The following is a 22,919-nucleotide window of genomic DNA, read 5'->3' on the forward strand; positions in this document are numbered from 1 at the left end:
TTCGGACGGTATCAAAAAGTTAGAAAATCGTTGGACTCGCTGTATCGACCTAAAAGGAGAGTATGTTGAAAAATAAAACCGACTTTGGCCAAAAAAACGTTTTCGTGTTTCATTTTTCAGGGCCGTATCAGACTGCCTAGTATTTAATGTACCATACTGTGCCCCGCCATTAACCTGATTCGTCAAAAATTTCAACACAAAGTTTACGTTCCCATTAAAAATATCTTGATTATTAGAAGTACAGAAGGAACACCACTTTTTCAAGCCGGAGTATATTGCTTATATGTATTCTCTGATAAAGAATTTAATATGATCTCAAAAGAAGGTTCATCTAATCCTCTTCTTCTGTAGGTTTCCCCGATAAGATTCCTGCAATTAAAGTGAGCTGATCGCACAGTGGATGCTCTCGGGTTCTGCAAGGAGATATTAATAACGATTTAGAAGGTTTGAAAATTAACGGATTTTCTCTCAACATCTCTTGAAAACTAGGATACTGTGGTTGACTGGCCCAGTATGGCACAACTATGATACCTAAAGCCTTATCTACTTGGATTTTCTTTAGAATTTTTGTTATCAAGGGAAAGGGGGAAATGCATAACGCAAAAAATTTGACCAATTTACGGTGAAAGCATTAACAGCATATGCTTCTGGGTCTGTTTCCCATGAGCAAAATACTTTACATTTCCTATTTACCCTAGTTGCAAAAAGATCAATGTCGGGATTGCCAAATTCTCTTACACTGCGTTTAAAAACGTAATCGGCAATTTCCTATTCCGTGTCAACCTTTGAAATTCTAGATCCCTCATCTTCTAGATTTTCTTTTGAAGCTACATATTCTGCAAAAATCCAAATGTTGCGTTCTATGCACCATTCCCATATGGATCTGGCAATGCTATTTAAATGTGTGAACTTAATTCCCCCCATCTTATTAATGTATGAAATTGCTAGAATGTTATCAATCCTTAATAGGATCTGGCAATTCCGATCATCTTTAGCGAAACACTTGAGGGCAAAAAAAGCTGCTAGTAATTCTAAAAAATTTATATGACGCGATCTTTCTTGGGCATTCCAAGCCCCATGGGTACTCTGATCATCGCAAACAATTCCCCATCCAATGTTCGAGGCATCCGAGAAAATCTCTTTGTCAAATTTGAATTTAAGAATGTTATTAAAAGCCGTTAAAATTGCCTAGTCCCACCAAAACAGATCCTTTAAGGCCAAATCAGTGAATTTTATTATCTTGTTTGGATTATATAATTTGATTGATCCTTGCAACCATTTTATCCTTTCTAGTTCTTTATAATAAAGCCAACCCGATTTAACTGCAGGAAAAGCTGCAACCAAAGTTCCTATTAAGCTTAACAGTTCACCAAACTCGCAAAACTTTTGATTTAAAAACTTGTTTACAGTATTTTTTATGTACTCTTTCTTTTTAACTGAAAGGTATTAACAGACTTTTCTAAATGAGTCAGTTCGCTTTTCGAGAAATTACATAAAGTAGGAATTTTTAACTGAAAAACCTTCTCTTTCAAAGGTATTTTGTACCTCTGAATTGAATTTAAAATCACACTATCGTTAGTTATCCCACCCCACTTTGTTAGAAATAATTTTAGTCTTCCTGCTGAATTTACCTCAGTTATTGTTTCTTCTGCTGCATGGGTTGTGATTGGATATATGCCCTCGGCTTCGGAAAACCTCGAAAACCTCTCAGATTGGGGTTTCTTGAGGTGTAATATCTTCCTCCGCGGTTCATCTGTCACACCTCTCGCTTTCCCGATGAACCTCTCTAGTTAGACGAGCCTCTCCAATTTAATGAAGTATTGGGCTTTCCTCTGTTTGATGGAGGCTTTAAATCCTTTCCTATTCTTTCCACTACTTTGAGACTATTGACCAACTCTTTTACATCATTCCCAAATAAAAATTCTGTAGGTTCAACTTTATCCAAAACGGCTTTGACTTTTTTATCAAAGTCAGGAGTAATGTATACTTTTCTAGCTATTATCCAAGAATGAAAAAGATCTGCATTTATCTTGACCGCATCAGACAAGTGTTGAAGGAGTGCATCTCTGTCGATAGGTTCTATTTTGTCATTTAAAATCATACTCAATGCTGTTGCTGTTGAAGACAAGCTGGAACCAATCATTTTTTGATAATTGAAAAAATATCTATCCCTTTTGATAGCATCATCTCTTAAATTGGTTTGGATTTCGGCGTTTAGCTTTGGTGCGTCCATGTAACAATCTTTGTACTTTCTTGGACTAATTTTATAATTTGAGATTTTTCGTCCCTAGAGAAGCCTTCTTTGAGCCAAACTTTTATTCTATCAGCAACCTCCTCTATGAAATCTTCTTCAATTTTATCTTTATCGGGATGGTTTCCCAGAAAAGCGGTTGACTCATCATATTGTGAAGCCTCGTCACTCGATGAATTAGTTTGTTTATTTTGTATCGGCCCCGTCTCGGTTTCCATATTCCCCTTATTATTAGTTGATTCGTCTGAAGAATCTAATGGAAACGAGACAACTTTCTCCATTTATTTTGAAGATCAAATTCTCAGCTCATGTCTACGCTTAAACGATAGCTCGGCTGGGTTTTTTGTTTATTCATAAATTCAAAACAACGATGCAGATATAGTGTACCAAATTACACATGGTATTCGAATTTATTTGCTCGGCACATGTCTCCGCTTTAACGTGAGCTCGGCCGGCTGCAGAACAAAAACAAGTAATGTGATATACCATAAAACCGCTTTTTGCGCATCAATTTTAGTCATAGTTTGCTAGAACATGTCTTCACTGCAATGAAGCTCGGTCTGCCGTAGAAAAATAAATAAATAAAAAATAACGCTATATTGTCACCTGTTTACAGTAGTAATTATAATTACCTGCATGTCCTGAATCGTCAGCATCTGTCGCTTTCTGTTGTTCGCTTTGCATTTTCTTTATCTTTGTGTGTAATACATATTTCCATTTGTTCTTGAAGTTCTTGAAACTCTTGATTAGGCTTTTTTTACTTGTGCGAATTTGTTTCACTCATTTTAAACTTTTTAACTTTATCACCCACTATGAACAATTCTACACGTTACCACGATGTGCCGTCATCGGCGCCAAAAGACGTAATGACTCACCGAACCTGCACGACAAAAGGGATATAGGTTTCATTTTTAGTTGCGAGATACTCTGAAAAAAAGGCGTCATCTGGTGTCGGAGGAACTTACTACATATAGTTAATATCTGAAGAACAAGGAACGATGGATAATTAATATTTTTGGTTAAACATTCAACCATCCGGATGGAAATTTAACCATTTTTTTGATAACAGATTCTCTGATAATCAATTTTTTTACAGAAAATGTAATTACTCCAGTTGATAATTTGATTACTTTGTTGAAAAATTGATGTTTTCTTGTGTGTAAAATTAATTATTTTTGTAACTAAAAATTTAACTATTTAATTTTTGTCTCAAGAATTATCTTTTTTCTGAAAATTCGTCTTTTTTGGGCGAAATTAAGCTTCTTGGTGGAAAGATCATCTTTTTGTTGAAAAAACAATTATTCTAGTCAACAATTCATCACTATTTGGAAATTATTATTGTTTTTTTGAAATTGATTTTTTTTAATATTCCCTGATTCGGCGAAAATTGATCTCTGAGTAAAGATCAACTTTCTAAACTGCAAATGTAACTATTACATTTTTGATTGTCAATTAATCTTGAGATGAAAATGCATGTATTTTGTTGAAAATTGATCCTTTTTGGCAGAAATTAATGATCTTGGTTAAAAATAATTATTTGTTTGTTTAAAATTCAAATATTAAAATTATAGATTCATCAGTTTAATTGACAATTCTTTTTACTGAAAATGTAACTGACCCTTTTTGGATGAAATTTGACTTTTTTAGTTGAAAATTCATGTATTTTGTTGAAAAGTCGTGTTTTTTGGTAGAAAATTAATCTTCTCGGTTGAAAACTAATCTTTTTTGTTTGAAACATTAACTACTTTGATCAAAGTAATTATTTAAACTAAAAATTTAAATACTCCATTTTTGGTTAAAAATTTATCTTTTTGTTTTAACAATTCCACAATTGACTATAAAATTGAACTATATGGTACAAACTTAAACTGTTGTGCAGAAAATTCGTTTTTTTTTTGAAAATTAATACTCCGCAATGAAAATTTAACTACTCGATTATTTGTTAAAAATTAATATTTATTAGTTTAAAAACTTCACTATTAAATTAAAAATGCTTAGAATTAAAAAATTATAAACGAAAAATTAATTAAATAAAGTTTTGATTAAAATCACATGCATTGTTCAAAATGCTTAGTTGAAAACTCCGCAATTTGTGGATAATTCGTCTTCTCTGGTAGAAAATTAAACTATTTGTTTGAAAACAAATAGTTGTAAGTCCGAGACCTAGCATGGTTTAAAATTGATTTAAAGCGAAGAAACCAAATGTTTCTAGGGTCTGAATTGATCAATGAACTAAAATTCTGAAATTTGAATATGTAAAGGGATATGGAAGAGGCGCGATTTATGTTAGAAATGCGTATATTCTTTAAAAATCGTATATTGTAAATCATGTATTGCTAAACATTTACTTGAAGACGACGGTATCGAGCATAGCTCCTAAACACTGGACAATATTCGTGCCCATGAGTTTGTCCACTTTCTCTTCCAAATGTCGCTTTGGGTCCTGCTTGCCTACATTCTTAATTGCTAATTGTTCTGGCGTCATCTTTTCCTCGTCTTCGAGTGCCTGAAACGAAAAACAATTTCAATGGAATTATTTAAATCTTTGTAATCCTTAAAAAATGGCTATCTTTGTGAAACCTTTATATATTTTTGAAATCCTTAATATCTTTGCAAAATCTTTGTGAAATCATTGAAACATTTTTAAGCCATTGAAATCTTTGATATGTTTGTGAAATTATCTTGAAGTATTTTGAAATTTTTGATACCATTAAAGTATTTTCATATCCTTGGAATATTTAAAATCATCTGAAATATTTGTGAAATTATTTAAATCTTTGAAATATTTTGAAATCATTAAAATATTAGCGAAGTCTTGAAATTTTTGGAATATTTTGAAATTTTTTTATACCTTATAAATCTTTTTTAAAATTTAAATCCTTCATATTTTTGCAAAATCTTTACGAAGAAGATCGAAATATTTTTGAAATCGTCGAAATATTGGTAAAATCATTGAAATATTTTGACATCTTTGAAATTCTGAAAATATTTTATATCTTCGCTAAATATTTCAAAACTTCTGAAATATTTTTAAATTATTAAAATATTCGTGAAGACTTGATATTTCTGAAATATTTTTAAATGTTTTTGAAATCTTTTTATACCTTTTTTTATATCTTTGAAATCTTTAAAACAAATTTTAATCTATCATATTTTTGCAAAATCATTGTAATCTTGGTGTATAAGATAGAAATATTTGTGAAATTATCGATATATTGGTGAAATCATTGAAATATTTTATATCTTTGCTAAATCATTGAAATCTCCTGAAATACTTTTAAATAATTTTGAAATCATTTAAATATTCTTAAAGTATTGATATTTTTGAAATGTTTGTGAAATTTTTTTATACCTTTTTTTATATATATTTTTTAAAATTTAAATCCTTCCTATTTTTGTAAAATATTTGGGAATCTTTGTGAAAAAAATCGAAATATTTTTTAAATCATCGACATATTGGTGAAATAATTAAAATCTTTAAGTATCTTTGAAACATTTTCTATCTTTGCGAAATCTTTTTTTTTATATCTTTCTATATTTGAAATCCTTGATATTTTTACAAAATCTTTGAAATCTTTGTGAAGAGATCGAAATCCTTGTGAAATCATTAAAATAATGATAAATCATTGAAATCTTTTGATATCATTAAAATCCTGGAAATATTAAAAATCTCTGAAACTTATTTTAAAATATTTATAATCATTTTGAAATCTTTGTGAAATTATTTTAAAAATCTCTCTGAACTTGTTATCAAATGTTTTTAAATCTGTACGATGTCTTCTGTAATCTTTTAAAATCATTAAAGAATTTTTAAACATTTGTTAAATCATAAAAATATTTCTTAAAACTTGGTGAAATTATTGAAATCTATGGCAAATTTGTATGGCATCATTTAAAAATTTGAAATATTTGTAAAATCTTTGGATATCTTTGAAATGTTTTTAAATTATTGTTTTTTTTTTTTAAATCATTGACATCTGCGAAATCTTTGAAATCATCCGAAATATTTTGAAATAATTGAAATCTTGGTGAATTCATTAAAATATTTATGAAATCTTTTGATATCTTTGAAATCTTCTGAAACATTTTAAAACCATTAAAATTTGTTTAAAAATCGTTTTTGATATGTTTATCTTTAATATTTTGGCTAGATTTTTGTGAAATATTTTGAGTTAATTGAAATTTTTGTGAAATCTCTGAAATCTTTTTATATCTTTTAAATCTAAAATATTTTGAAATCTCTGAAATCTTTGGAAAATCATTGTAATCTTTGTGAAATATTTAACATCTTCTGAAATATTTGCAAATATTTTTATATTATTGAAATTCTGGAAATATTTCATATCTTTCCGAAATATATTAGATATTTGCTAAATATTTTATGTCTGCATTGCAGTCTGTGCGAAATCCTTTAAATGTTCTGAGATATTTTGAAATCATTAATATCTTTTTAAAATCATTGAAATCTTTGGATATTATTGAAATTCTGGAAATATTTTATATCTTCGAAATTTTGGATATTTTCAGAAATATTTTGAAATCATGGAAATTTTTTGAAATCTTTGTGAAATAATTTAAGTATTTCCGAAATCGTTTGCTATATCTTTGAAATCCTGAAAATATATTTGATATTTTTGCAAATTCTTTGACATCTTCTGAAATATTTTTAAATCATTGATATCTTTTGATATTAATTGAAACTATAGAAATATTTTATATCTTTGAAAATTCTTTTTAAAATTTTTAAATATTTTAAAACCATTGAAATATTTGGGAAATCTTTGAAATTTTCAGAAACATTTTGAAATCATTGCAATATTTATTAAATCTTTATGAAATAATTTAAGTCAGCTAGATCTTTTGATATTTTTGAAATCCTGGACATATATTTGATAGCTTCACGAAATTTTTGAAATTGAATTCTTTTGATATAATTGACCTGGACATATATTTTATATTTTGGTAAAATCCTTGAAATTTTCTGAAATATTTTCTAAATCTTTGAACTCCTAGGATATTATTGAAACCCTGGAAATATATGATATCTTTGTGAATATATTTTTAGATTTCAGGAATATTTTGAAATCATTGAAATCTGTGTGAAATCATTGAAACATTTTGAAAGCTTTGGAATCCTGGAAATATATTATATATCTTCGCGAAATCTTTAAAATTTTCGGAAATATTTAAAAATCATTTGAAACCTTTGTGACCTTTTTTTATCATAGCTTTCTTAAATTATTGATATCAATTGATATCTTTGAAATCCTTGGCATACTTGAAATTTTTGTGAAATCTTTTGATATCTTTAAAATCCTCGAAATATATTCTATATCTCCGCGAAATCTTTGAAATATTTTTAAATGTTTTGAAATCCTGAAAATATATTTTATATTTTTGCGAAATTTTTGAAATTTTGTAAAATATTTTGACTTTATTGAACTACATGTGAAATTTTTATCAATTCTTTGTCAAATTATTGAAATCTTTGAAAATTCTGTGAAATCTTTCGATATCTTTGAAATATTTTGAAGTTCTGGAAAAATATTTTATATTTTCCCGAAATCCTTGAAATTTTCTAAAATATTTTTAATAATTGAAATCTTTGTAAAAAATTTTATCAAATCTTTGTTAAATTATTGAAATATTTTGATATCTTTGTAATGCTTGAAATCTTGGATATATTTGTGAAAAGTTTGAAATTTTGTGAAATACAATGAAATATTTAAAAAGTCGTACCTTGTTGTAGTTTTTCGCCAGCTCCAACATATCTTGAACAGTGGTCTCGTTGAGCTTGCTGTGTTCAGAGTACTCGGCGAGAGTGAGACCGTCCATCCAGGTCTTTTTGTGGAGATTCAGCAGCATCTTCTGCTCGAGTTCGTTTTTGCGGTAGTTAATACTGATGCTGTAGTAGTGACGATTCAAACCGTGAATCAGAGCCTGAACGGACGGCTTTTGGAGATGACCCAAATTCGAGGTCGTCTGTCGGGGTTCTTGCCCCAGGACCTCGAAGAAAGAAAGAAAATAAATTTATATGATTTCAGGGATCACAGCGGTTCAGTAGTTCAATTTTAGGTAAAAAAAGGCGTATTCAGGGTGGCTATTCCGTGGACGATTTCAAATTCTCGATAATATCCCGGTCTACTTTTTCCTTTTTTTCGGTTAACTTAAAGTATCATATTCATCAATTGAATTCTTTCTGAAAAAAGATCTACTCCACCGTGCTCCCCTGGGAATCAAACCACAGAACTTCCGATTGCCGGTTAGGTCTTTTTCCGTTAAGCTATTAGAGATAAAATAGCTTAATGAAACATCACCCAACCAGCAATCGGAAGTTCTGTGTTTCGATTCCCAGGGGAGCACGACGGAGTAGATCTTTTTTCGAAAAGAATTTAATTTAAAAACTTATTTTCCATCTAGTCTGAAAAAACATGAAGTATTTCCTGTTATATGAAGAGTTAACTTGATCGATTGGGTTCATCCCTTTAACACAACAGAGCAAAAACTTCCAAAATGAATGAATTTTTAAACAAATATTTAAATTGCCCACTAAAAAATATCAATTTCTAACAAAAAATGGAATTGTTAAACTTTTAGATGAAGAAATTAATTTTGAACAAAAAAGCGGATTTTCAAGAAAATAGTTCAATTTCCAACCTAACTGATGAATTTTAAAATAAATGATGAAATTCCAACCGGAATAGCTCAATTTGAGATAAAAAAGAGGAGTTTTCAGCTGAAACAAAGAATCTTCAACTGAAAAAGTTGAATTTTCAACAACAAAATTAATTTTTAATAAAAAAAGTAAATTTCCAATAAAAACTTAAATAATTAAATAAAAAAAATAATGTTCCACCAAACAGAAAAATGTTCAAATAAAACTGTTGAATATTTATTTAAAATAAGTTAAATTTTCTGTTAAGAGAATTACTTTCCATCAAAAAACTAACTTAAAAAAAGGACTAACTTTAAAAAAAATACAATTAAAACAAAGTGATGAATCTTCCACTGTAATTGTCGAATTTTTAATCGAAAATATAAAAGATCAACTACAATTATGAATCTGCAACTGGGGCAGTTGAATTTTTAAGCAAGAAGATGAATTTGTATCCAAGCAGATTAATTTTTTCAACAAAACAGACGATTTTTCTACAAAATACATGAATTTTTAAATAAAAAAGATACATTTTAACCAAAAAATAGATTTTCCAAATCAATAATTCAAGTTTCACCCTAGAAAGTTAAATTTTAGGGAAGAAAATTTAATTTTTAATTTAAAACCGAACAAAATAGTTGTATGTATATTTAAACTCTCCCATTTACGTGTTTGAGGCCCTCCGCTCCCTGTACATAAAATTTACATTCCATCCTTAATCTAAGTTATCCGCTACTTATCTACTAATTTTTCGCCTTACTTAAAAATAAAATTAAATAATAACAACAATAAATAAAACTAATAATTCTAGTAATAAGCGATCTTCCAGGGCTTCCGTTTCCTTTTACCATAAAAACAAACATTTTCCACGATTTTAAATTTAACTTTGGTTTTTAAGTTACTTTTTCAGGCTCCACCGTTTTGCTCTACCCTATTCCCTTACTTCCCCTTATTTCTTCCAATTTCTTCATCCACATCACTCCCTGTCCATTACCATCCAAAATCCACCTTACACACTCATCAACACTCAACTGCCCATCTTCCTCTCCTGTGCATCTCTCTAAAACATGTGCCCATGACTCCACTTCGTATCCACATACTCTACATAGATTCTTCTCTTCATCCATCCAGTATCTACAAGCACTCACTCCTCCTCCCGTTCTGAACCGTACAACCCTACTCTATTTTTCTTCCTTTTTTATTTTTTGCAGATATTCTGGTTCCGTCAACCCTTTGACCATCCTATACCATCTATTGTACCTCGAATCTATAATCTTTGTCCATCTCTCTTCTCCTTGTTTAACTAATAGCTTGAACTCTATATCCTGCCACTCCATAACCCCTTCTCGAATATTACATACCCTTCTCATTTTTCTCCTTTCTTCCTCCCATTTTGAATTTCCCAAATTACCTCTCGCTTCGTTGTTCCTAATTTCGTCGAAACATGCTTGTGTAATAGTACTTCCCTCTCCCCTTTTTAGCTTCTCTTCAAACCTCCATGCTCTCTTAATTTGTCTAGTAACCATATTTCCTCTTCCTCTCTACTTTCCTATGTTCCTTCCATCCCCAAATCTCCACTCCATAACACAACACCGCCCAAACCAACGCATCAAACAACCATACCCTCATTCTCCAATCGTCCTTAAACCTTCTCTTTCCTATGCCCCATACTTGGCCTATTACTTTACTCGCACATTCAATTCTTTTCCTCACCTGCAACTCGTTTCCCCCTCCTGCCTCCAACCAAAAACCTAAGTAATAGAATTCCACCGTCAGATCCTTTGCTCCCATATAATCCTCAAAAATTCTCATCATTAGATTCATCCCCTTCTCGTTGTCTGCTAACAAAACCACGTCATCCGCATAAGCTAGAGAGTATATTTTGCTGTTACCCAATATCGTCCCACCTTTTCCTTTCCTCTTTAGCTTCTCCTCTAGATCTGCCAATAGCATATTAAACAGTAGCGGGCTCAAAGGGCACCCTTGCCTTAGACCTCTATCTATCCAGAATACCTCTCCTTTTTCCTTTCCTATCTTCACCCTAATTCTGGTTTCAGTAAAAATTTCCTTTATCCTTTCAACCAGCCTTTCTTCTAATCCCCTCTCTTTTATTGCCTGCCATAACACTTTTCTGTTTAGCGAATCAAAAGCTGCTTTAAAGTCCACGAATAACGCGATTAGTTTGTTTTGTAGCCAACTGGCATGAGAGTGACCACACTTCTCCATTCCAAACTTTGTTGCAGATCTCCCAAAGTCCTTCCCTTACCCCTTCTCCTCCATACTTCAACGCTTCGTTCTCCATACCATCTTCTCCTGTAGCCTTGTTCCTTTTTAATCTATTTATTGCCGCATTCACTTCTTCTCTCGTTATTCTATTCCCTACCTCCCTTTCTCCTAGTACTAACTTTATATTTTCCCCTATTATCCTATTTTGTTCTCCCCCTAACAGCCCCTTGAAATAGTCTGTCCACTCACCCAACTTTATTTCTTCGTTCACGCCCTTCTTTTCTCCTATTTCCTTATTTATCACATCCCAAACCCTACCCTCTTTGATCCCTTTTTCTATTTCTTCCTTGTACTTTTTCTTATCCCTTTGCTTTTTCCTTTCTAGCAACCTCTCATATTCCCGTTTTCTCCTATTGTACTCCCCTTTCTCCATTTTCTTGCACAATTTTTCATTCTCTCTTTACTCTCCTTACAGTCCTCATCCCACCAGCCTCTCTTTTCGCCTTCTCTTTCTGTTTTTGTATCTATCTCATACCTTACCTTTTCAATCGACCCTTTTTATCTTTCCGTTAAAGAGTCTACCCCTCCTCTCGTATCAACCTAATCTTCTCCTTTTCCATTTTTTCTTTAAACTATTTCAGTTTATCTACCTCCCAGGCTCCCATTTTCTTGTTCCTTTCTCCCCCTCTTTCCTTTATCCAACTGCCTTGCTTCTTGCCACCACCTTTCAGTGAAGCTATTACCGGGAAATGCTCGGACCCAATCTCATTACCCACTTCCACGAAACTTATCAAATTCCTCATTCTATCTTCCGCCAGGATGTAGTCTATCACTGTCTCTCCTTTCCCTATAGATGTGATCTCTCCTCCTTTATCTCCTTTCATATTACCATTACAAATAGACCATCCTGTTTCTTCTATTATGTCTAGTAACCTTCTCCCCTCCCTGTCTATCTCCCTATGTCTGGAAATCCTTACATGTGCTTATTTTTCTCTATCCCAAATCCCCCCCCCCCTGTTCGCCAGGCCTTGCATTTAAATCACCTCCTATCAAAAATAACTCTTCTTTCTTTTCCTCCGTCCACTTCTTAATTACTCTCCAACCTTCCTCTTCCCCTCTTCTTCTATATACACAAACCACCGCTATTCTGACTTTTCCAACTATAATCCTTCTGACCATTGTACCATCTTTATCGTTCCTTTCCCCCTCTTTTCCATCTTTTACTGCCAAATCTTTTCTCACATCTGAGACCATTCCGCTCATCCCTTTTCCTTTAATGTGTTCTTTTTTTGCTTCTTGCATCGTCCAAACATAACCTTTCGGTAACATTCTTCATCATTCTCATCCGCCCATGTTTCACGCATCATTATTAAATCTCATTTTGTCACTTCCCCCCAAAACCCCTTGTCCTTGTTTTTTAAGCCTGAGACATTACAAAACGCCACCTTTACAAGACCATTTTCTCCTCCTGTCCTCCTATTTAGCCCTTTTTTTATTTTTTAAACCCCGACTCATTTCCTTCCTTTGTATTTACCTGTTCTTTATTCTTCTCTTTTCCTTGCGTTGTTTGCCAAGTTCTCAACTCTTCTCTTTCTTCGTCCCAGATCCTCATCACTCCATTTACCAAAATTCTATCCCTCCCTATTATTACCTGGTTACCTTTCCTTCTTTCCGCCGAAGCCCTCTGCTCAATCAACCATTTTCTTCTCCTTTCCTGCCATGTCAGATCTTCTTCAATTCTCTCTGATCTTCCCTTTAACAACTTATTTTTCCCCATAACTTCAAACCTCTCTTCCTCAAACCCTAATGTCACTAGAAGCATACCTTCCCTCTCTTCCCTCATTCTTTCTACCCTCTTTACCCCTTATACTCTAATTATTGCTCCTATATCTTTTATCAACTTCTTAAACTCTCCCTCATACCGTTTTACTATTCACTTTCAGCCCTTTGACAATTACGGTCTTTTTTCTCTTTGCTCGTTGCTTCCCTTCTATTTGTTTTTCGATCTGTGACAATATACTACGCAGTCTCTCATTTTCTACTCGCACGCAAACTCTAACTTCTTATGTATCCTGGCATACTGTTAACTCAATCCTTTTTCTCTCAACGCTCACTTCTATCTTACTCACTCTCTCTTCTATTAACCTCAACTTTTTTTTCCTAGTTTCAACAAATTCTTTTTGCTAATTCTCTAAGCTTTCCATTTTTTGCCAGACTTTCTCTTTTTCGCCTTTCCAAAATTTTTTCCACTCATGCCATTTCTTTCGTATTTTTTGTACCTCCTCCTTTAGCCCCCCCCCCCTTGCCTCTTCATAACTTCCAGCATCCCACATGTCTCATCTCTAAAGCCTGTAAACATTGCTTAAATCTTTGTCCAAATCCTCGCCCTCTTCCCATTTTTCCTCTGCCGATTTTTCCCCTCCACTAATCATTCCCTCGCTGCTTGTTGAACTCGCCCGTTTTCGCCAGCTGTCAAGCATTCGTATCGTACCTACGCTATGAGAGCGCTGTGCCGCTCTGTTGAGCTTTTCCAAATTCATTGGTCTAGTCGATACCCGCCTTATCCCCACTCCTTCTATTTCCCGTAACACCCCACTCGACCCGATATTCTCATTTTCAACACGTCACTTCCTCCACGCCTAAATTTTCAGCACGCAAAGTTGAACCTAATCTCAAAAAGCTACCTTCCTCACTCACTCACCAAAAATTCACCACTCTCGCTTCACTTCTCCTTTCTCAATAGCCAAAAAACAACAGCACCACACAAACAACGCCACTCTCCTATTGGTGCTGGAAACGGAAGCCACCGAACAAAATAGTTAAATTTTCAATTAAAGAGATGAATTTTTAATTCACAATTATGAAACTTCAAAAAAATTAGTTTTTACAAAAGTGTTTAAATTTCAACCACGTACTTAATTTTCATTAAAAAAAGATTAATATTCTACATGAAAAATGTCCTGGTTGATGTTTCAACCAAAAAGGGTTCAGTTTTAAATAAAAAATAGTTGAATTCAACCAAAAAAGTTCAACAAAATACATGAATTTTCAACCAAATCCATCTCTAACCAAAAAATAAATATTTAACAAAGTGTTTAACCCAAAAAGATTTAATTTTCTACCAAACTAATCGAATTTTCAATTAAAAATTTACATTTTCACGAAATTCTTGAATTTTTAAGATGAATTTCCAATAAAATACATGAATTTAAACCAAGTAATTGAGTTTTCAACAACACAAATAAAAAAATAAACTTTTAAACAAAAAAGTTAAAATTTCAACTAAAAAAGGTAAATGTTCCAGCAAATAGAAAATCAATTTTCTAGCAAGAAATACACATTTTTAATAAAACACATTAATTTTCAGAAACAAAATTCGAATGTTCAACTGAAAAAGATTAAATTATAATTTAATCTGGAATAGTTAAATTGTCGCTTAAAGAAAATAATTTGCATGCTCTTGAAAAAATTGCCTGGCTTTAAAAAAATTCTCTGACAATTCCAGGTTATTCCTGGTACTTAAAATAGACAGGGCGTTTCAATCAAAGACAAAAATCCTAGCCATTTACCGGTTTTTCCCCGGTTCGCAAACGTTTTTCTCGGTCAACTGAAAAAAAATCTAACTCCAAAGCCAAAAAAATTTCCAATTGAAGTGATAAAAACTTTAAAACTGAAGCTTAAAAGTTTTTTTAACTCAAAAATATTGTATTCAAATTATTAATAATTTACACGTGTAAAATGGAAGCTACTAAAACTTTTCAACTAAACAATTTTTAATTAAATGCAGTTAATCAGCCAAATAAAAAATGTTAATTTTTATAAATTATAGAGTTCAAAGATTCAGATTCAGTTCCAAAATTATAAATCAACGTTATCATTTTCAATACTCTAAATTGAAGAATCAATCAATGCATTTACAAGTTTTCAAAATTATATAATTTGAAGCAATTTTAAGCTAGAAACATTGAAAATTGAACGGTTACATTTTTTGTTTATAAATTGAACTTTCTTAAATTAAAAACAAAATTATTTTTATTTTAAATAATTTAAAAATCCTTAAAATGCTTCAAACTTTTATTTCAAAATCTTGAAAAATTTACCTGCTTTTTACATTTTTTCAAATTTTCAATTTTTTCAGAACTTCTCAACATCTTTTTTAAAATTATTCTAATTTTTCCCATTTTTTGTAATTATCATGCCAAATTAAAAAAATTTCCTTAAAATCTTCCACATTCATTTTTACTAATTTTGTAAATCTTTCTAAATTTTTAAAAATATTCTCTTAAAATTATTTTTTCGTAATTAAAAATCATTTTTAATTTTCCTAGGAAATGTTTTTTATTCTAGTTAAGTCTTTCAGAATTCTTAAAATCCTAAGAGCCGAATTTTATCGGTTATACGTCGACACTTCGTTTCAATTATTTAAAATCATTTCAACTTTTTAATTAATTTTGAATTTTTTCAAAACTTCTAAATATCCCTTCAATTTACACGATTTTTTTCTGGAAGTAAGAGGTCTTCAATTGTAATTTATAGATCAAAATTCAACAATTTAAATTATAAATTTAATTTTTTTAATTGAACAATGAAATTGTAACGTTTAAAGTTTAGCTATTGAATATTTAATATATAATTACGGATTTTAAATAAACAGTAAAATATTTCTAATTATTAAGTAATTTTTCTTATTCCTAATTACAAAATTTCAAATTAAATATCTTAAAAATTGAATATTTTAGGCTGAAATAAAATTTGAAGTTGAATAAACGTCTATGATTCTGAACATACTATTTTAAAGTTATTTTAAAATTGACAATAGTTTATAAAGTTTCAATAGAGGTTTTACATTTGCTTAACTAATAAGACTTTTTAAATTGAAACAGTTTAATTTTCAACATTAGAATCTAGAAATTCTGAAATTGTGAACTGTTTTCGAATAGTTTTGTAAAATCAATTATTATTCTCTTTTTAAATCCTAAGTACAATTACATTTGAAAAATCATTAATTAATTTATATTCACATTTGGTCAACTAAAAATTTTTTTAATCAAAAATCTTCGACATTAAACGCTTCTAATTTTTAATTGTTTAAGTCTTTAATACTGAAATTTAAAATTCTTTAAATTAAAAATCTAAAATTGAATATTTTGAAAGTGAAAGATTTTTCAATTACGCATTCTAAACTGAATAACATCATACTTGAAAAAGATAACAATTCAATTAATTATTTTTAAAAACGGTTGTTATCCAAGAGTGACAGAGTTTTCCCCCTAAAAATTTGTATAATTCCCGGTGGAAAAATAAATTCACTCTCATTATTTACTTACCATCATGTTGGGATTAATTAATCTAAAAGCGTCAATGACGACTTTTCCTTTGACGGACTGGATGGGGTCGATTACAACAGCAACGGCTCTTTCACTGAGAGCTTCGAACGATTGTTGCGTGTTGATGTCGACGCCTGAAAGCCAGCAGCCGAAACCCGGGTGAGAGTGGTACCATCCGACCACCATCTCGGGTCGACCTGTTTGTTTCAACATGTCCAACATCTTCGCTTGGAAAACGGGGTCTACTGCCTCTACACTCACACCCTAAAAAAGATTTCATTTTTTTTTTTGATGAAATCATCGAAATTTAACTAGGAAATTCTTTAATTAAAAAAATACAACAAAAAAACTAATCTTAAGATCAATTTTAGACAAGGTACTGTTAAATGTCTCCATTCATATTAAGGTAATTCTCGTGCCAAAATTCAGATATCTGAAAAAATAGGTTTTCTTTGAATCTAATAATCAAAAAATTATGATTGATGTCATTCTAAATAAACAACATTAATTTTAACGATTTTTGTTGCAGCTGAAATTTTTCTGACCGCCGCCTCTTACCGAATTTTCAAAATGATTGCATTTTAATAAATGACGGCTTATTTTTTCTGGGAAAACATTTTCTAGAACTCTACTGTTTCCAATTTTAAGAATAACTAAATAATCTTAAAATAAAATTATTTGTTTTATAAAAATTTCTTTAGAAAAATTATTCTAACGATTTAAAGCCAAAGAAGAAGCCATAGATGCCGTAAAAAAATTTACTTTCAAAATTGAAAACAGTAGACTTGTAGAGAATTTTTCCCGACGAAAATAATCTGTTATTTATTAAAATGCAATCATTTTTGAAAAATGGTTAAGAAGCGATGGTCAGAAGAAATTCAACTGCAAAAAACATGGTTAAAATTATTGATTTTTTTTTACATTTAACATTATTTATAAAAAATAATGTTTTTTATTTGGAATAAAATCAGTTATAATATTTTTATTCTTAGAATCATACAAAAACTTTTTTTCTTCAGATATCTGATTTTTGACACCAAAACTACCTAAAGAAAAACAAAATACAAAAAGTGGAAAGAAAAAGAAAGCAACCTCCAAATTATCTTCCTTCGTTTTTTCTCTCGTATTATTTGTTTTTTAAATAACTTTAACTAAATAATTGAATTTATAAGACAAATAGTTAAATTAAAAATAAAAAATGTCAACCAAATAGTAGTTGCATTTACAACCGAATAGTTGAACTTTCCATAAAAAAAGATAAACTTTCGACGAAATAGTTGAATTTTTAAAGAAATTTTTTATTTTTAAAGCAAAAAAATGAACTTATCAGAATACAGTTAAATTTTCAACAAAAATATTCGTCTTCAACCGAGAAATATGTATTTTTAACCAAAAAAAAAAGGATTTTCTTTCATACAAAAATGAATTTTCAATCCATAGACGAATTTTTTGCACAAAAAGATGAATGTTCAAGATAACAGTTGCATTTTTTACTAAAAAGATAGATATTTTACTAATAAAATGAATTTTTAACAAATTAGTTCAAATTTCAGCCTTAGTTGAATTTTCAACGACAAAAAAAACGAATTCTCAACCAAGAATGTAATAGTTGAATTTTCAACGATACATTTTCAGGAAAAAAATAGAAAACTTCAATTTTCAAGCAAGAAAACTAATTTTCAATAAAATAAATGAATCTTCAATGAATACAATCAATTTTCAACAAAGAAGTATGTACCTGAAGTTCCGAACGTTCAAATGAACGAAATATTTTTCAAGAACATTAAAGAAGTTTCAACCAACTACTTGAATTTTTGAGCAAAAAATGTGTCTTTGTAATAAAATAGTTGAATTTTCAACTAAAAACGATAAATTTTCAGCAAAAAAAGGAAAACTTCAATTTGCAGATAAGAAAATTGATTTTTAACATAAAAGATGAATCTTCAATCAATACAATCAATTTCCAACGAAGTAGTTTGAAACAAGTGCTTGAATTTTTAACAACAAAAATGTGACTTTTTAACAAAATAGTTAAATTTTCGACCAAATAGTAGAATTTGTAACCAAAAAAAAATACATTTAGAACCGAAAATATAATAGCAAATTTTTTATTTAAAAAGAATTAACTTTCAACCAAATAAGATTACTCTCCTACTAAACTACACGATGCAATGTCGAATATGCAACAAAATAGTTGCATTTTCAACAGAATAATTTAATTTGCAACAACAACAAAATATGACTTTTTAACAAAACAGATGAATTTTCAAAAAAAAAAAAAAAAAAGATGAAACTTCAACCAAATAGTTATATTTTTTTAAATAATAATTTTTAACCAGATAGTTGCATTTAGAACCGAATAGTTTAATTTTTAATAAAAAGAGATAAACTTTCGAATACAGAGGAATTTTTAACAAAATAGTTGAATTTCGAAGCAAAAAGACGAATGTTTCAGAAGGCCATCGAATTTTCAACAAAAACATATGATTTTCCTACCATAAAAAAAAAGAAAAAAAAAAAGGAATTTTCAACTAAAATGATGGCTCGTAAAAAAATGAATTTTTAACAAAGGAATTTCAACCAAGTAGTCAAGTTTTCAATAAGAAAATATTTCTTCTAAAAAAAATGTAAAAGTTGATAATTAAACTAAAAAAAATTATTAAATTTGAATAAAAAATAGTTGAATTGAACAAAATATACGAATTTTGAACAAAATAGTTAAATCCTTAACCAAGAAAGATTTAATTTCTACCAAAAGAGATGAATTTTCTAATGAAAAAGACGAATTTTCAATATATGCATTCAAAACTTAAAATGCAATAATTAGGATAGCCGTTTTAATCGACAAAATAAATTCCCGGTCATTTCCCGGTTCGCAAACATTTTTCACGGTCAATGAAATTTAAAAAATGGAACACTAAAGCTACAAAATTTTCTACTTGAGGTAATAAAAATCCACGTTATCATTTGCAATGCTCTAAATTAAAAAATTAATCAATGAACCTTAAAATAGTGAAAATTATATAATTTTAAGGAATTTTAAGCTAGAAACATCAAATATTGAAAAATTGAAAAAAAAATACTGAACACTTCTCAAATTAGAAATTCAATTATTTTCTTTTTAAACATTTTAAACGTCCTTGGAAAGCTTCAAAATTTTATTTTAAAATCTTGAGAAATCTAGAAGTTGTTTTAAATTTGTTTTAAATTTTTCATTATTTTGGAAATTTTTTCAGAACTTCTAAATATCTGTCAAAATGAATTCAATTTTGTCTACAATTTTCAGAAAATCCTGAAAATTTTAGAAAATTTCTTCACAAATTTGGTGTATAATTAACAAGTGAGCATTTATTATTTGTAGGCGAAATTTGAGTAATTTTAAGAGATACGTAGAAGTTTTGAAAACATTCAAACTTAATGTAAAACTTGAAATGATAGCCTAATATAAAACAAAATGTCGATTTTCGCAGATTTTAAATAAAAAAATTAGATTCTTTTCAAGAATTGTGAAAGACTTCAAAATAATAAAAAAAATTTCTCACTCTTCCTAGCAAAATAAAAAATAACTTTTTATTTTGAAACATTATTTTAAGAGAATAAATATTTAAAAAGTTTTTCAAAGATTTAAACAAAATTTTCAAAAAAGATTCTAGAAGATTTTAAAACTTTCTAAAATTTACATGATAATTTTTTATCTTTTTAAAACTCCTAAATATCTCTTAAAATTACTCAAATTTTTTCTACAAATGTTGATTTGTAAGTTATACAACAAAAATTTAAAAATTCACTTACAAATTAAGCATTTTTCAAATACGACAATTAAAATTGTAACGTTCAAAGTTTAAAGGCTCTTCGAAATTTTAACGATTCCAGGTTTTCTATGTCAAACGATTCAGTTAAAGATTCTTTACTTTTAAATATTTGGTTTCAATTTACTTGTCTTAAATAAAAATTCAAATATTGCTAAATATTCAATAATTAATCTTCTTTTTAATTAATAATTTCAACTTTAATGGGTTAAGAATTGAATATTTTAAACTGAAACTCAAAAAAAATTCACTGTCATTTCCCGGTCTCAAAAAATTCCCCGTTTCCCGGTCCAGCGGCCACTCTGAATAATTGATGTTTCAACCTAATTCATGAATTTTCAAGCCAAAAAGTCGAATTTTCAATTAAATATTTGAATTGTCAATCCAAAAATAAATATAAAACTATCAATATTTAAGCAAAAATTGAATAGTTATATATAAAAAGACGAATGTTTAATAAAAAAACTTAAATTTTCGCGACAAAAAAAAAAAGATGACTTCAACAAAATAGTTCAATTTTCAAGCAAATAGGAGAAATTTTAACCCAAAGTGATGAATGATGCAACTATAAAAATAATAGCACAACGTTCAAATATAAAAAAAATAACTTTTAGCCAAACAAGATGAATTTTCAAACAAAAAAGATTAATTTTTTTGCCAAGCGATGAACTTTAAATCCTAAAGTACGAATTTCCTATGAAAAAAGTTGAATTTTCAACAAAACAATTCAATTTTCCACCAAATAGTAGAGTTTGTAATCAAAAGATATAAATTATAGGGTGAACATACAATAGTAGACTTTCAATGAAAGATAATTCACTTTTAACCAAAAAAGTTTAAATTTTGTACCAAAAGGATGAATTTTCTACCCAAAAAGGCGAAAGTTCAACAGCAATTGAATTCTCGATAAAAAAAGATGACTCTTTTTAACCAAACAGTTAAATTTTCAGCCAAAAATAGAATTTTTAACCAAAAACTGTGAATTCTATAGCAAAAATATTAGACTTTTTAATTAGGAATTAAGTTTAAACTAAAGATGTTTGGATTTTCTTATTGAGTTTTTTTAATTCAGTTTGAATTTAAGCAAAATAAAAAAAAAGGAATTCCGAAAACCTAATAAGTTTTACAGTGATCTTGAAAATATAAAGTAATTCGTTTTTTTTGGGGGGGGGGGGGGGGGAAAATTAGTTTTTAAACAGAAAATTTAACTTCTTCATTTTTGGTTGACTATTTATCTTTTTTATTTGAAAATTGAATTATCTGGTTTGAAAATTTATGATTTTTTTATTTTTAAATTTATTTTTAAATTTTGTCTGAAATTGCTGCTATTAAATTTTTTTTTTCAAATTTGTATTGATTGAAATATCAACATTAACTTATTGATTGAAAGTAGAACTACTTTATTAGAAAATTCACTTAACTGTTTTTTGAAAATTCATCCCTTTGGTAGAATATTAATTTCCTTATTAGTTGAAAATTCGTCTTTTTGGTTTTAAAATTCATGTTTATTCGTAGGAAAGTTCTTGGTTAAAAATTTATATTTCTTGGTCAATAAAAGCAAACTGTCAATTAAGTTCCCAACCAAATAGTAGAATTTGTAATCAAAATAAATAAATTCTGAACCGAACCTATAATAGTAGACTTTTCAATCAAAGATAATTCACTTTTAAACAAAAAAGATGATTGTACTAAGAAAAGGACGAGATTTCTATCCAAAAAGGCAAATGTTTAACAAAACACTTGAATTTTCCAACAAAAATATGACTGTTGAACAAAATAGTTCAATTTTAAGCCAAAATTATAATTTTTAAATAAAAAAAGATGAATTCTAAACCAAAAATAGTAGAACTTTCAATTAAAAAGAATTGAATTCGAACCAAGAATGATTGGATTTTCTTATTTGGTTCTTTCAATTCAGCTTGAATTAAAAAAAAACTAGAAACAGGGAATTCTGAGTATTTCAATAATAGTTTGATAATGATCTTCAAAATATAAAGTAATTTTGAACTTACTGTTCCTGTCTGTGGCATCGCGAATACGTCAATAACCCTGACAGTATAATCGTCAACGAATTCTCCAAGCATCAGACCCATAACCTCCATAGGTACTCCCGCTCGTCCATGTTTCAACATTTTCAACAATGCTAACGACGATATGTAGACCTTAAAATCAAAATTGACTTTTTTTAATATCAGAAGAAAATTCGCTGAAAAAGAGCTAAAAAAGGTAATGTCTTACCTGTTCGGCAGTATCAACAACCGGAGCATCAGTGGGTGGAGGTCCTTGATTCAGACCTGGCATTCCACCTCCTAACCTTAATAGTCGGTCCATTTTAGGCTTAAATCTGTTTTAATCAAAAATCTTTTATTAATCACAATACTCTTCATTCTCTTCGAGTAGCAATAAAAGTAATGACAGTGCGGTTTCAATTTAGAGGTTATGTTACTCGAGAGATTCGTGGAAATTGGCTCTTTATTTCTACTTTCTAAACACATTTCACGGAAAACTTACTTGCTTAATTAGTAGAACTTTTTTCAAAGTTTTTATTATACAAAAACTGATTTATTTATTGAGAATGGGGAGTATAAGAGCATCCCTTTCGGAAAGGGTGACAACTCAAATCTGCTAACTCACGAGAGTGTGTTCACTGT

General features: G+C 29.4%; 1 protein-coding gene across 1 annotated transcript; it reads right to left on the minus strand.

Moving 5' to 3' along the window:
* Positions 1-4,550: 4,550 nt before the first annotated feature.
* Positions 4,551-22,919, minus strand: LOC117179295 (26S proteasome non-ATPase regulatory subunit 14). The gene is made up of 6 exons (XM_033370948.1): positions 22,780-22,919; positions 22,507-22,612; positions 22,281-22,430; positions 16,460-16,723; positions 7,991-8,257; positions 4,551-4,757 (listed from the first exon to the last, which is right to left on the minus strand). Exons 2-6 carry the CDS (start codon positions 22,597-22,599, stop codon positions 4,596-4,598), a joined length of 936 nt encoding a protein of 311 aa, XP_033226839.1. The 5' UTR covers positions 22,600-22,612; positions 22,780-22,919; the 3' UTR covers positions 4,551-4,595.

This window comes from Belonocnema kinseyi, chromosome 9 (assembly GCF_010883055.1).
Source record: "Belonocnema kinseyi isolate 2016_QV_RU_SX_M_011 chromosome 9, B_treatae_v1, whole genome shotgun sequence".
NCBI classification, from domain to species: domain Eukaryota; kingdom Metazoa; phylum Arthropoda; class Insecta; order Hymenoptera; family Cynipidae; genus Belonocnema; species Belonocnema kinseyi.

Bases quoted from the DNA above. Each gene is read 5' to 3' on its own strand.
- LOC117179295 (XM_033370948.1), bottom strand. From the start codon at position 22,599: ATGGACCGACTATTAAGGTTAGGAGGTGGAATGCCAGGTCTGAATCAA. The intron at 22,431-22,506 runs GTAAGACATTAC...TTTGATTTTAAG, and splicing joins TTGTTGATACTGCCGAACAG to GTCTACATATCGTCGTTAGC. The intron at 4,758-7,990 runs GTACGACTTTTT...TTTTCGTTTCAG, and splicing joins TGGCGAAAAACTACAACAAG to GCACTCGAAGACGAGGAAAA.